Source organism: Cimex lectularius, unplaced genomic scaffold (assembly GCF_000648675.2).
Source record: "Cimex lectularius strain Harlan isolate CLEC.00 unplaced genomic scaffold, Clec_2.1 scaffold26, whole genome shotgun sequence".
Classification (NCBI taxonomy): Eukaryota; Metazoa; Arthropoda; class Insecta; order Hemiptera; family Cimicidae; genus Cimex; species Cimex lectularius.
Genome location: NW_019392721.1, coordinates 571,654 through 587,099, shown reverse-complemented (window position 1 = coordinate 587,099; position 15,446 = coordinate 571,654). Strand labels below are relative to the sequence as shown.

The window sequence follows — 15,446 nt, the reverse complement described above, 5'->3', positions numbered from 1 at the left end:
ATTTTTGTAATAAAATCTTCAATATATTGTTGGGAAATAGAGAAAATTGATAAAAGAACGAACAGATGTTGCGGCCGAAGGGCAAGGTTCTGAATTATAGGCGACCTCGGTCGCACAATTAGCCGGAGCACGCAGGCAAAAGGTTGTTAGCAAATTGCAAGAAAACCTTTTTTCTTTTTTGCCTTAACACGATAAACCGATTGGCGAATAGGAATCCAAAATGAAAATGAATAGCCCGACCTTCAAATTCCGGTTATGGGCATGTAGACCACGAATTGCAGAACGTCTCCTGAAGTAGAGTCCATTTACATACCAAATACACCAACACATTCAACTCTTTAAATAACATCGACTGTTTAGGAATTTTTTTTTTTTAAATCGAATTAGATTGTTTTTAGCGATTTTTAAAATTATTTTGTCAATATTCTTTCAAATACTACCTTCCTCGAGGACATTGCATTCAATAAAAAAAGAATAAATGTGCCTACAGTTCAAGCTGTTTAATACAAGAAATTTTTGATTATAAATAAAGGAAATTTGATGAAATGTACTTTAACTTGGAAAAAAAAAGGATCCTCGGTGAGATCACAACCGAACGACAATTCTTTAAGATTTGCCGAGCTTTCGACGATTATAGCATCATCATCACGGCCTATTTATTGTAGAAAAATATGGCAGTTAGAACATGTATCATTTAAAAAACAAAATTTTAAAAAAAATTATATTTTTCTTATTTTACCTCGATGAGTGTTCAAATATATCTTGAGAAAAAGAAACTGCATTTATAATGAGATTATTTAAAATTTGGTGAAGCACATTAAAAGTATGGAATTAATTAAAAAAAATAAAAACAACATAATTTATAATTACAAAAAAACAACGTGGTCGTATAGGTTTCCTTGGTTAAAATATACATATTAATACATGCCTCTTTTTTTTTCTTTTTATAAAATTACTTTTTTCAGGTACATTTGAATATTACAGTTAAGATTAATTAAGTTATTTTAAATTGTACTTTACTTTTAAATTGTATATAGTACAAGTTAAAAAAGTTTACTTAATCTTAACTGTGATATTCAAATGTACAATACATTTGAATATTACAGTTAAGATTAATTAAGGTATTTTAAATTGTACTTTACTTTTAAATTGTATATAGTACAAGTTAAAAAAGTTTACTTAATCTTAACTGTGATATTCAAATGTACAATACATTTGAATATTACAGTTAAGATTAATTAAGGTATTTTAAATTGTACTTTACTTTTAAATTGTATATAGTACAAGTTAAAAAAGTTTACTTAATCTTAACTGTGATATTCAAATGTACCTGAAAAAAAGTAATTTTACAAAAAGAAAAAGAAAAAAGGGCATTAATTTAAAAAATTATTTTTAATTAATTCTATACTGTTAATATTTAGACACTGAGATTCACCTAATTTTAAGTGATCTAATTGTAAATGCATTAAAGACAACATAATATAAAATAATAATTCAGATATCGTGAGATGCGGTCGGGTGTGATGTAGGTTTCAGAAAAACATTTTCTTTATCGTGCCAACGTTTCGATCTTTTATTGAGATCATCTTCAGGGGGTCGTGTTGAGAGTGCTTACTCAACGACACGCAAGAATGGCTCAATTACACAGAAGACAAACACTTTGAGCCCTGAAGATGATCTCAATTAAAGATCGAAACGTTGGCACGATAAAGAAAATGTTTTTTTAAAACCTACATCACACCCGACCGCATCTCACGATATCTGAATTACTATCGATTAACGGTCACTAATCTCTACACATAATATAAAATTTTAAAAAACAACGTGGTCTTATCGGTTTCCTTGGTTAAAAGATACATGTAAGTACCACTGTTTTTTAAATTTTATATTATGTTGTTTTTAATTAATTCCATACTGTTAATGTTTAGACACTGAGCTTCACCTAATTTTAAATAATCTAATTATAAATGCAATAAAAACAATAAGAGCAACATAATATAAAATTTTAAAAAACAACGTGGTCGTAAGGTTTCCTTGGGTAAAATATACATATAAGTACATACCTCTTTGTTTCTTTATTTCTTTTTATGAAATTACTTTTTTCAGGTACATTTGAATATCACAGTTAAGATTAATTAAGCTTTTTTAAATTGTACTTTACTTTTAAACTGTATATATACAATTTAAACACATTTAATTATTCTTAACTGTGATATTCAAATGTACCTGAAAAAAAGTAATCTTACAAAAAGAAAAAGAAAAAAGGGCATTAATTTAAAAAATTATTTTTAATTAATTCTATACTGTTAATGTTTAGACACTGAGCTTCACCTAATTTTAAATAATCTAATTATAAATGCAATTAAAACATTAAAAGCAACATAATATAAAATTTAAAAAAAAACAATGTGGTCGTAAGGTTTCCTTAGTTACAATATACATATAAGTACAAGCCAATTTTTTTAAAATAAAATTACTTTTTTTTCAGGTACATTTGAATATCACAGTTAAGATTAATTAAGCTTTTTTAAATTGTACTTTACTTTTAAACTGTATATAGTACAATTTAAACACATTTAATTATTCTTAACTGTGATATTCAAATGTACCTGAAAAAAAGTAATCTTACAAAAAGAAAAAGAAACAAGGGTATTAATTTAAAAAATTGTTTTTAATTAATTCTATACTGTTAATATTTAGACACTGAGATTCACCTAATTTTAAATGATCTAATTGTAAATGCAATAAAGACAACATAATATAAAATTTTAAAAAACAACGTGGTCGTAAGGTTACCTTGGGTAAAATATACATATAAGTACATACCTCTTTTTTTTTATGAAATTACTTTTTTTCAGGTATATTTGAACAACACTGTTAAGATTAATTAAGTTTAACTGTGATATTGAAATGTGCCCGAAAAAAAGGAATTTTATAAAAAGAAAAAGAAAAAAAGGCATGTACTTGTATGTATATTTTAACCAAGGAAACCTATACGACCACGTTGTTTTTTTAATTACATATTGTGTTGTTTTTATTGTTTTTAATTAATTCCATAATGTTAATGTTTAGACACTGAGCTTCACCTAATTTTGAATAATCTAATTATAAATGCCATAAAAAATAAAATAAAAGCAACATAATATAAAATTTTAAAAAACAACGTGGTCATATAGGTTTCCTTGGTTAAAATATACATATAAGTACATGCCTTTTTTTCTTTTACTTTTTATAAAATTCCTTTTTTTCGGGTACATTTGAATGTCATAGTTAAACTTAATTAATCTTAACTGTACTGTACAAATGTACCTGAAAAAAAGTAATTTTATAAAAAAGAAAAAAAAAGGCATGTACTTATATGTATATTTTAACCAAGGAATACGACCACGTTGTTTTTTAAAATTGTATATTGTGTTGTTTTTATTGTTTTTAATTAATCCTATACTGTTAATGTTTAGACATTGAGCTTCACCTAATTTTAAATAATCTAATTATAAATGCAATTTCTTTTTCTCAAGATATATTTCAACTTTACAATTAATTAAGGTTTTTAGTTGAGATGAAAAAAAGCTAATGGCACGAGAGGGATTCGAACCCACGATCTTCGGCTAGATACGTTGAGATGGGGATTTGATGTCCGAGTGGATCGAGGTCACGATAGCTCAGGTGGTAGAGCAACGGCGTATCTAGCCGAAGGTCGTGAGTTCGAATCCCACTCGTGCCATTAGCTTTTTTTCATCTCAACTAAAAACCTTAATTAATTGTAAAGTATTAATTGGTCAAGCGGACCACGAAATTAGTGAATATATTTCAACACTCATCGAGTTAAAGTAAAAAAAAAACATAATTGTTTTTTAATTTTATTTTTTAAATTATACAATATCTTCTAACTGCGATATTTTTCTAAAATAAATAAGCCCTGATAATGATGATAAATCGTCGAAACCTCGGCAAAAAGTAAATGGAGTGTCGTTCTGTTGTGACCTATCCGAAGATACTTTTTTCTCCAAGTTGTTCAACAGCAGGTCGATCCATCATCTCATCTTAAATTTACAATATTTCGAATCAAGTCATCAGTAGGAAATCGCCTGGAAAATATTCATAAATTCGTTCCAAATATTTAATGTTCCAAAAGCGTCTACTTTCAGCAAAGATTTGGCCTCAAACCTTCCAAACAATATGTCAAATTCGTAAAGGGAGGATTTATCTTCTTCAGAAGATGAAACGAGACGTAAATTTAGAGATCTCATCATCCTTTTAGAAGATTCGGCGAAACGCCCCCGCGATCTGATTCTTAAATTAACAAGGGCGATTCATACAACGTGAAAAGTTGGCAGAGAAATGCGTTTCTTCTCTGTTAAACGCATTGTGCATTTTCTACTTGGCCAAATGGTGTATTCAACCCTCAAATCCGAAAAGATTCAGATTTTTTAAAAAGGAATGATTAATGCTGAAATAATAACCCTTGGTACATGCAGAATTGATAAGGTTTGATATGAATCTAACCTAGTATAAAGTTTAAAATTGAGGGTTTCTTTCTAGTTTTAAATTATTCAAAAAATATTTAATGCATTTTCACATTTTTTATCGTATTTTATCATTTGGACAGCCAAGAAAAATTTTTTTTATTTGCCTTCTAAAACTGTATGGTTAGAAGATTAAATTTAATCCAAGGTGTGTTTTCGATTGCTTAAGACGTTAGATTTGGGATGTCCTTCGGACTTTCAGGTAGTTCTGTAAAATCATCAGTTCTTTTCCAAGTGTTATTTTGATCTTGGATGAATCATATTTTAACATCTACTTGGCTGGTCAATGCTATTTTACTATTCTGAGTAAGTCGTTACCTATGAAATTCAGAAGATAATGTCCAAGGTCATCAGGTTCCACATTAGTTCAAAGTCCATTATAGTTCGTGGTACATAACTTCTTTCAATGAATTAATCGTTATGTAAGGTATTGGTTGAAAGAAAAAAGCTAGTGTCAAGAGCGGGATTTGAACCCACGATCTTCTGCTAAATAGGCCGCTCTTTACCACTTGAGCTGTCCTGACTTCGTCGAAGTCTTGAAGTCACGAAATAAATCCCGCTCTTGACCATAGCTTTTTTATTTCAACCAATACCTTAGATAAATATTAATTAATTGAAATTAGTTCAAAGAAGACTCTTCCTTAAGGAAAAGTTGCTTATTTCCAAAAAAAAAGAGATAAAGAACGAGAGTTGAAGGAGGCACAGAACGGAAAGACGGAAAAGATGTGTGGATAATGAGCCACAGAGTGCACAGAAAACGAAAAAAGGGGAGGGAAAGAGAGAGAGAGAGAGAAAATGAATAATCGATAATGAGATAGTTGAATATATAAAGAGAGAGAAGGTAAACGAAAGGCAAAGAAAATTGAAGATAGGAAAGAAGAGATAATACATCTACATACAGAGAAAGAAAAAGAGAGTGAGAGAGAGAGAAAGAGAGAGAGAAAAAAGGTGTTATATATACAACGAGAAGAGAAGGGACATCAATAAGTACATAGTCGAATTTTTGGCTGAACTACAAGAGAAAATCCATCTTTTCAGGTAGCAAAGACATAAGCATTATTTAGTTTAAAAAATATATTTGACATTTAAACCTGCAGAGTTATAAGTTTGTGTAATCCACGGTGTAAAATTGTGGACTGCTGTTTTGAGATCTCTGGTGGTGGACTCTTTCAGACGTCCAGAAGGGTCTTGTCAGTTTATTTTCTGCCATACTTGGATCATGATTTGCATAGTAGTTTCTTGTGCTCTCGTTGATGTTTAATTAAACGCGGTTTATCTATGAGAAAAAAACGCGTAAGGTCATCAGGTTCTATTTTTGTGCAATGGTTCGAAGGAGTTGGCGTAGATTTCTGCAAGAAAAAGTTGTTGATAATCTAAAAGGACGATATATATATNTTTGGGTATATACCAGCACCGCTTCCCTTGTCCTTAATGAGTGAGCCATCGGTGAAGCAATCTATGCTATTATGGTCATCATCCACATTATAGTTATAATCACATGGAGTACTACCTGAAAGTGTTTTTTCCCCAAAGGTGTTTTAACCTTTTTGTCGCTGGCACTTATTAGTTGGTTATTAACCTTACTCAGTAAATGTAGAATTTTCGAGTGTCCTATATTGTTTCCCTTATGATTTCACTAATTAATCTATAGCAGCTGGTTAGTGCTCTAACCTTGACCTCTATGTGTAGAGGTGTAGTATTGGTTATCATTTCTAGTGCTAGGGTAGGTGTAGTGGGAAATGCTCCCGTCATCATCATACAACCTAGTCTTTGAAATGATCTTAGCTTGTTAATAGCCCCTTTATTTTCTAGCCCTTTCCACCATACTAGGGCTGCAAATAGAAATCTTGGTAGTATAATTGCGGTATATATCCATTTGGCCGCCCAAGGTTTGATTGATACCCCATGTTCTACCAATAATTCTCCAAAAGGACGATAAAACAAACGCTTACAGTAAATTGACAAGTTCTACAATATTTTGTCTTCAAGGGAGAAGATAAGTCACATCAGAATGGGCGAACTATCAAATTTTGGCTGAACTACAAGCTAACAGTAATATTTTTCGTCATCCAGGGTAAAAACATTAGTTGAGTTAAATCTACTATTTTTTATTTAAGACTGCAGTGTTACAAGTAAATATAATCCAAAATGTAAACCAGAGAGTTTTGGATTGCTGAGACTTGAGACGTTGGGTGTTGTTGGAATGTCCTTCAGACGTCCAAAACGGTCTCGCCATTACTTTGTAAATTGATCAGTTTGATTTCATTGTCATGCTTAATCTAAGTTGTTTAGCCCTTTTCTTGCTTTCTTGTCTTTTCAGTTCAAAGTGTAAGGAGAATGGCCAGAACAATTTTCCAATTTGGGTTGAACTTCGAGAAAACAGTCTTCTTTTCGGGTAGCCAAGATAAAAGCATTATTGAGTTTAACCGACTTTTTTATTGCTATTTAAAACCGTATAAAACGGAGTATTTTGGGATTGTAAGGTCTTGAGACGATGGATTTTGGAATGTCATTCCATTCCAGACGTCCACAACCTCTTACCATTATTTTGTACATTTATCAGTTTGGGTTTCCTTAAGCTTTCTTAACAAGGTTTATGTCACATTAAACCACTTTTCTAAATTATTTGAGAACCAGCATTTACAAAAAGTTAATCTATATTTGGTAAACCTCCACTTCATACCTTAATCCAAGAAGAAGCCAGAGCAGCAGCCCCCAGGCTTATACATGGACGACCATCTGCAAGGATAGGCCGAGTAAATAAACAATGGAAATTGATAGAGGAGATACAGGCTGATGCCTTATTAGACATGCCAATCGATGCCACTACTCGGAAAGAATGGGCCGAAGGAACACCGCCAAACTCCTACTGGTATACTGACCAAAACCGACAAGGGTACGGGAGCTGGAGTTTAAGAGAACCCAAAGACCGAGCTGACAGTATACCTAGGTAACAGCGATTAAACACTGCGTCAGGGAAATAAAAAGGCTAGGAATACATTCTCGGAAAATAGCCATCTTCTCTGACAGTCAGGCAGCAATGTCTAGCCATATACGAGGTAAAGGCAAAGAGCGTTGGGAACTGCATGGAGGCCCTGACGGAAGTCAGTGACTCTAATGACCTGAGCCTGGCATGGATCCTTGGGCATTCGGGGCATAGAGACAACGTAAAAGTTGACATGTTGGCCGAAAAGGGAGCCAACATGAACTCTCTAGGTCCTGAACCCTACCGTGGTTTAGTATCTTGCTATACAAGAAGATACATCTTAAAATGGATCCTTTATGAGTCCAAAAGCTTGTGATGCAATACCACAGGCATGAGGCCCGCGATAGATTCATAGAACGACCATCCGCAAAACTTACAAAGAATTGGAAGGTAACCGCAACCGAACCAGGATTCTGGTGTGACCCCTGGACCCAAATACTCGGTCGTCCTTAAAAGGACAATGAGGTAACGCCCGTACCTGGCTCTTGGCCTTACCGGACGTTTTGATTCTCAAGATGAGAGATGACACACCTCCGCTCACGACTGAACGTGTTAAAGCCGCAAGCGTTGATGTAGAAGCTGTTCCAGCCCCGAGGGGCCAAGACGAACCTCACTCCCCCGCTTGCCCATTCCGAGTGGTCGGGTCTGCATTAAGCATCTGACCGTATGCCGCGCGTACTCAAAGTGGCTGAAATGCATCAGCCTCCCACGCACTCCCTAGATAGAGAAGGCCACTCTATCTCCAAGAGTATTGGGGCTCCTCCAGCATAAGAACTTCCGCATCCGCTCCGGCCGCGGTTTTGTTTAAAGTGGAATTTCTAACCACCCCCTGGAGGAGACTGCCTTCGGTAAAGGAAGCCCATGCAGGCACCACCGACCACTATCCGTTCCCATCCGCCACTTCTCACGCATTCGAGGGACTCCGTCAGCGTAGTCTGAGCTTCCTCAACGCTATACACTTCGATGGTCCGATCCTTCGTCTCCAGTGAGGCCGGGGTTGCAACAAAGGTTGCACAGGCGTAGGTGGATTCGACCACCTCCTGACTAAGCACTCCACTTAAGAAAGCACATGCCCCAGATGGAAGTACAGACAGAAGAAATGTTGTGCTGATACTGCCAGGAAGAGGAGGAGACCGCAAAACACATTTTATGTTAAGGTCTATGTAGGTGCAAGCTTTGTAACAAGGACAGGAAAAACCTCAAGAAAGATCTCATACTAAGGAGTCGCTGGCAAGGTTATGGAGGTTGATTAACAACCTGAAGCTGGCCAGTAAGTTATAAAAAACAGGGGAGCAGAATAGATCTACTCAGATCGTGGCGCAGAAGGCCTTGTGGCCGACTCTTTTATGCCTATCCCTATCCCTAATCTACATACTCATCCCATCTATTTCTATTAAACTACTGGTGTTGTTAAAAAGCCATGGATGGAGATAGATACATACAGGGCGGATGCTAGATCGTCAATTTTGAATACAGCCAATATAAAAGAAATGTATTTTGAATAAGTATATAGTCATCGAAAGAAGAGAGTGCAGTGCAGCAAGGATGTTTTAAACACTGCTTGTTGATACTTAGCAGAATTTGTCACAGAATCCAGGTCCAGGTAAGAGGCTTATGGAAGTATGTTCTTGAGTCAAAGAATTGAATGAGTGGACTGCAATGATCCAAACTTATGATGTAGAATCTTACAACTATTTTCATCAATAAGTTTTATGAGGAGAATTTTGGCCATAGGCATATTTTGGTCTATGTATCATATTTAATCACCTGTTTGAAATTTAGTGCTTTTATAGATGTTAATTGTTTAATTTGCAGAGTTTTACATAGAGTGAAGATTTTCTTAGGCAAACTCGTTACACGTGCGGTTAACATGGCGGTTTATTTATTTAAACGAGGAAGAAGCCAGTGCAACACGACTTACATCCGGACATTTAAAAGCCAGCCTTGAATGTGAATTTTAAACAATACCAAGGAGAATAAATGCAAACATATACAAACATGTCAAATATAAACCCAATATGAACTTCAAACACTAGTACCTCATGTATGTTATTAATAGCTCAGTGGCCTCAACGGACCGATTTGTCAGAAGTTTTTCTGGGTTCATAGAACCGTCACATAAAGAACGATTGCACATGTGGTATTTCTAGCAGAAAGGCGTATTCAACTCACCTAAATTGCTTTCGTGGTCCCTCGTCGTTGACACTGTCGTCACAGTCTCCCTCATCCTGCTCATACTGAAACAGAGTGATCGGTTGTTTTAATTAATGGAAGCGAAGAGTTAGTTTTCAGCTTTTGAAAACGGCTAAAGCAAGCATTATGCAAATTTTCAGGGTATTGTTTTGAATAATGAATTCCAAATAAGGTAAACGAGTTCCAACGAATTTGGACAACTATTGTCCTTCCTTTCTCGACCCTGATTAGTCGTTACAGCAGATTTTATAATCAATCCTAAATATAATCTTCTTCTACTTTCTTTCTCTCATTTTATTCTTAATAATTCATTTCTGATAAGTCTATGCATTTATAAAATTGCAGCTAAATTTTATTCATGTCTAGTAAGATCTGCCTGTTTAGGAAACTATCATTTTCCTATCTAATTCTCTACATCAGCCTTGCCAGCATAAGGTAAAATATACATAGAATACATAGAAAATATGATAAACACAAAATACTTTACTTATAAAAAAAATGAACATTTAAAAACAAGAATAATTTTTTTTATCTAAAATTTTCTCGCATTTTATAAATGCATTTTTTAATCTAAAATTGTAGGTTTTTACCTTAGCAATAATTATGAATAAATAAAACAAATTGGTTTTATTTTTTGCTACTCATAAGAAAGTCAAAAAGCGTTAAAGATATATTTTGGAGAGAAAAGATATATGAAAATGACCAAACTATTGATATTCCGTATACTTCCGAAGCTATAAAATCTAACCTCACTATTTAAAAAAAAATACTAGCAGCAATCGGATTCTTTTTTTGAAAACACCATTCGATGCAGAAAAGCTTAAAAAATATTTTAAGCATAAGAAAGATGTATGTGGTGTTTAATGACCGGGAGATGCAATCGGTGTGACGTAGGTTTTAGAAAAATATTTTCTTTATCATGCCAACGTTTCGATCTTTATTGAGATCATCATCAGGGCCTGGGATTTATAAACATTGTTTAAATTTTACAAATACATGTAGTATGTGGAAAAATGAATTTTTACANTTCATTTTTTTAATCTAAAATTTTCTAGCATTGTATAAATTCATTCTTTTTTTTAATCCAAAATTTTCTAGCATTGTATAAATGCATTTTTTAATGTAAAATTTTCTAGCATTGTATAAATGCATTTTTTTAATCTAAAATTTTCTAGCATTGTATAAACGCATTTTTTTAATCTAAAATTTTCTAGAATCGTATAAATTCATTTTTTAATTTAAAATTTTCTAGCGTTGTATAAATTCATTTTTTTAATCTAAAATTTTCTAGCATTGTATAAATGCCTTTTTTTAATCTAAAATTTTCTAGCATTGTATTAATTCATTCTTTTTTTAAATCTAAAATATTCTAGCATTGTATAAATTCATTTTTTTTATTTAAAATTTTCTAGCATTGTATAAACCAATTTTTTTTTAATTTAAAATTTTCTATCATTGTATAAATTCATTTTTTAAATCTAAAACTTTCTAACATTGTATAAATTCATATTTTTTCCACATCCTATATGTATTTGTAAAATTAAAAATATGTTTATAAATCGCAGGCCCTGAAGATGATCTCAATAAAGATCGAAACGTTGGCACAATAAAGAAAATGTTTTTCTAAAACCTATGTCACACCAGACCGCATATCACGATCTCCAAATAACAAATATTTAATATTTAATCACCGTTACCACTAACCATTATTTCAGCTAGATATATTTGTTGGGCTATTACCTAATTAAATATTTATAGGTCCATTTAAAATAGTCAAATGTGTATATATCGTAAAGAGTGAAACACATTGCTCTACTGTTTATTTTTGATCTGATTTGATTTTTCTCGTGTTAAAATCTGGCTTATTCATATCCGCGACCCTTGGTAATTTAACCTACATAAGATACAGGCTACGATCTAAAAATAAGCTCATGAATCATGCTCCAAGCTGTCACGTGAGAACTGCTTAGGGACTTATATCAACAATTTTTTTTTTGCCATGCGTGTGTAATAAAATTAATTTTAAAAAATTGCGTAATTTTGTAAATTCATAAAGTGGCCGGTGTGTTTTTTCAATAGTGTATATTTCGATTTGAATAGTGCATGGAGAAAAAAAATCTGTACAGAGTCACGAATTTTTGTCTTTTTGGCGACTGATAAACAGCGAGGATAAGCGGACCCAAGATCTCCCAAATAAACCTAAAAAATAAACTAAAATACATAGAAATATATTGTTAATTTAGATTGTAAATTTTATTAGTGTTTTGAACAACTATGACAAAAAAATCAATTGCAAAAAAACTTTTGTTCAATTCGTATGTAAAATTTGCATAAAAAAGAAATGATCTATCATTGGACCTTCTGGTCGTGTTTTATGGCATTTCGAGAAAAAACGTTTTCAAACCTAAACACCTTGGGTTATCCTCGAAGAAATGGGTCCACCCATAGGTCGTCCGCAAGAATACCAAATAGGGATATGACCTCTGCGATTCTACGAGTTCCATTGCGACATCGCCAGGCCGATTTCTCTCTAATGTCAATCGCTGGTTAGCAGAATCTTCCAAATAATTAATTAACACGTTATTACAAAAACCATACCCGTACTAAGCAAAAACTGTTGAATTTTTGGGGACAAAAAGGCTTTTGTTAATACAAAACCCAGCGGTGATTGTTGCAGTCCTTCACACTATCTTTTGCAATGCAAATTTCCTTCGATTTGCATATTTTCTAAATGCCTTTTAAATTTATTTATGTTTCATTTCATAAATGATAAATCGAGTTTATTAAATAACAAACTAACCTGTACATAAAAATATAACTGGGTACGTATTTACTGACTATATTTCTCCAAGATAACCTGAACAAATTTGAACATTTTAGCGATAAAGTCGTCCAAAATCTGGCTAGGTCTCACCAAATTTAATTGATTACACAAAGAAATATTAAAGAAAATCAGTATTTTTTTCGTTCTCATAAAATAAGAAAAAAACAAAGTGAAACAAACGTTTTTGTTTGAGCAACTTTTAAATCGATACCAGAGATTTTATACACTCGGCCCAGATATTTTGAGAAAAAAATGCAAAGCTTGAAAAAAAAAATCAACATATATGTACAAGGGAGATTCATTAAATATCAACATATTTTAAAAACCATCAGTTTCGGTGAAGCAACTCATCAATTAACGGACATTTTTAAGGTTACAAATGTCTACCCAGAACATTTTTGTGAAATTGTTAAAGCTGGGTATCAAGATACAGAAGTTTAATATAATAAAGCTAATAATAAAGCTTCATAAAATTTGATCTATCAAGATATAAAAACCATGTGTTTTGTGGAACTTCTTAGTAAATTAATGATCGTTTTGATCTGAGAAGGACTGATTTTACTTCAGATTTTTTTTACTCGTTTTGAATCACTATAAAAATGACAATCAATTTTAATGATTATTAAATTCACTAATTTTGGTGGTTCGCTTGACCAATTAATATCGTTAAATTAATTAAGGTTTTTAGTTGAGATAAAAAAGTCAGTGTTACGGGCGGGATTCGAACCCACGATGTTCGGCTTGATACGCTGCTGCACTACCACTTGAGCTATCGTAACTTGGATCCACTGGGACACTAACTTCCCATCTCAAACCCACCTTTTGAATTTTTCCTCCTTTTTGCCATTTTTCATATTGCCATTGTCATTTTTCGTGACACTGACTTTTTTTTATCTCAACTAAAAAACCTTAATTAATTGTAAGATATTAATTGGTCAAGCGGACCACGAAAACTACTTAATTTAATAAGTTAATGTATGAAGTATACATTCACTAAAGCTCTCCTTGGCTATTCAATTTATCTCCGAGAATCAAATAGATTACACGATATTTTAAAAATGGCAAAAAGGAGGGAAAATTCAAAAGGTGGGGTTGAGATGAGAAGTTAGTGTCCGAGTGGATCGAGGTCACGATAGCTCAAGTGGTAGAGCAGCGGCGTATCTAGCCGAACATCGTGGGTTCGAATCCCGCTCGTGACACTGACTTTTTATCTCAACTAAAAACCTTATTTAATAATTATGCTAAGCCTAGTCGAAAACTTTCTAGTCACGATTCTATTTGATTTCTATCCAGAAAATTTTTGACAAATTTGTAAAGCTAGGTCTCAAGAAACAGGATAATAACACGATATATTAAGTTTCATACAAATTCATTTATTAATCATTAAGATAGTAAAAACAACGTGTTTTCGTTGAAATGTTTCATAAAAATGGCCATTTGATTTTAGAGGCGGCAAATTTTTGACACAGTTTTTAAGCAACATGTAAGACAAAATTTTTTAATAATTAACCTTATTCTCGTCATTGTTGACTGGGTCATTTGTCGTATAAAAAACAATGATCTCTGGTTAAGTACCTCACAAATTAATGCAAATTTTGGCTTCAGGGGATAGGGGTGGATGTTTTCAAAAACATTTTTGACAGATTTGTAATGCTAGATCTTAAAACACCGAAGTATCAATAATCATATTAAGCAACTTAAAATTTGATCTATTAATTATCAAGATATTTAAAACAATTTTTTCTCGTGGGACTTCTTCATAAATTAATGGACATTTTGACTTACGGGAGGCAAAATGTTATCTAGAACATTTTTGACCCTTTTTTTCAGCCACATGAAAAACAATAAATGTTATTAAGTTACGTTTCAACTACTTGAAGCTAGATCTCAAGACAGAAGTTAAAAAATGGTAGTGTAAAATTTTATTTCTTAATCGTCAAGATATTAAATACATTGTATTTTGGCGGAATTTTTTCATAAATTAATGAACGTTTTGACGTCAAGACGAACGATTTCGCTTAAAACTTTTTTTGGACTCATTTTGTGTTGCTATAAGAACGACATCCAATTTTAACAAATAATTATGCTAAATATAGTCGAAAACTGTAAAGTAATTATCAACGTATTAGAACAATGAGCGCAAGTGAAGCAACTCATAAATTAATGCGCGTAATTAACGCAGGCTGAAGATTTTTGATAAATTGTTAAAGACAGATTTTTAGTTGAGATAAAAAAGTCAGTGTCACGAGCGGGATTCGAACCCATGATCTTCGGCTTGATACGCCGCTGCTCTACCACTTGAGCTGTCGTGACCTCGATCCACTCGGACACTAACTTTCCATCTCAACCCACCTTTTGAATTTTCCATCCTTTTTGCCATTTTTTAATCTCAACTAAAAACCTTAATTAATTGTAAGATATTACTAGGACCTCGAAACTAGTGAAGTTAAAGATAGATTTAAAAACAATAAAAAATCAATAATCGCGTTTTGTTAAAAAAGCAATTCATCTATTAATCATCAAGAAACTAAAAACCTTCTGTTTTCGGGGAACTTCTTCATAAATTAATGGACATTTTGACTTCAGGGGAGGCAACTTGCTTTTCAGATCATTTTTGAAGCCTAATTATGTACGACAAGCAATTTTAATAATGAAGTTAAGTTGGATTAATTATCAAGACATTGTTATTAAAAACAATGAGCTTTGATGAAACATTTCATAAATCAATACACATTTTGGCTTCTTGTAAGATATTTTCATCTACATATTTTGCAAAAAAAATTATAAACTTAGATTTAAATTTACAGGTGTTTGATAATCAAAGTTTAGTCAAATTTGATTAAATAATTGTTAAGGTAATATAGGCAATTTTTTTAATCTTAAAAACGAGAACAGCTTGGCTCCGGAGAGAGCAGAT

At 32.6% G+C, this 15,446-nt stretch overlaps 1 protein-coding gene across 4 annotated transcripts in view; it reads right to left on the bottom strand.

Annotated features, from left to right (window-relative positions):
• The window catches only part of LOC106663988 (serine/arginine repetitive matrix protein 1), a 44,176-nt gene that overhangs the window by 15,984 nt on the left and 12,746 nt on the right, over nucleotides 1-15,446 (bottom strand). For 3 of the 4 annotated variants that reach the window (XM_014389280.2, XM_014389282.2, XM_014389281.2), the window contains exon 2: nucleotides 9,685-9,749. The exons of the other annotated variant lie outside the window; for it this stretch is intronic. In XM_014389280.2, coding sequence (XP_014244766.1) covers nucleotides 9,685-9,748 — 64 coding nt within the window. In that variant the 5' untranslated portion in view covers nucleotide 9,749. The remainder of the gene's footprint in view (nucleotides 1-9,684; nucleotides 9,750-15,446) is intronic. 4 annotated transcript variants of the gene reach the window in all.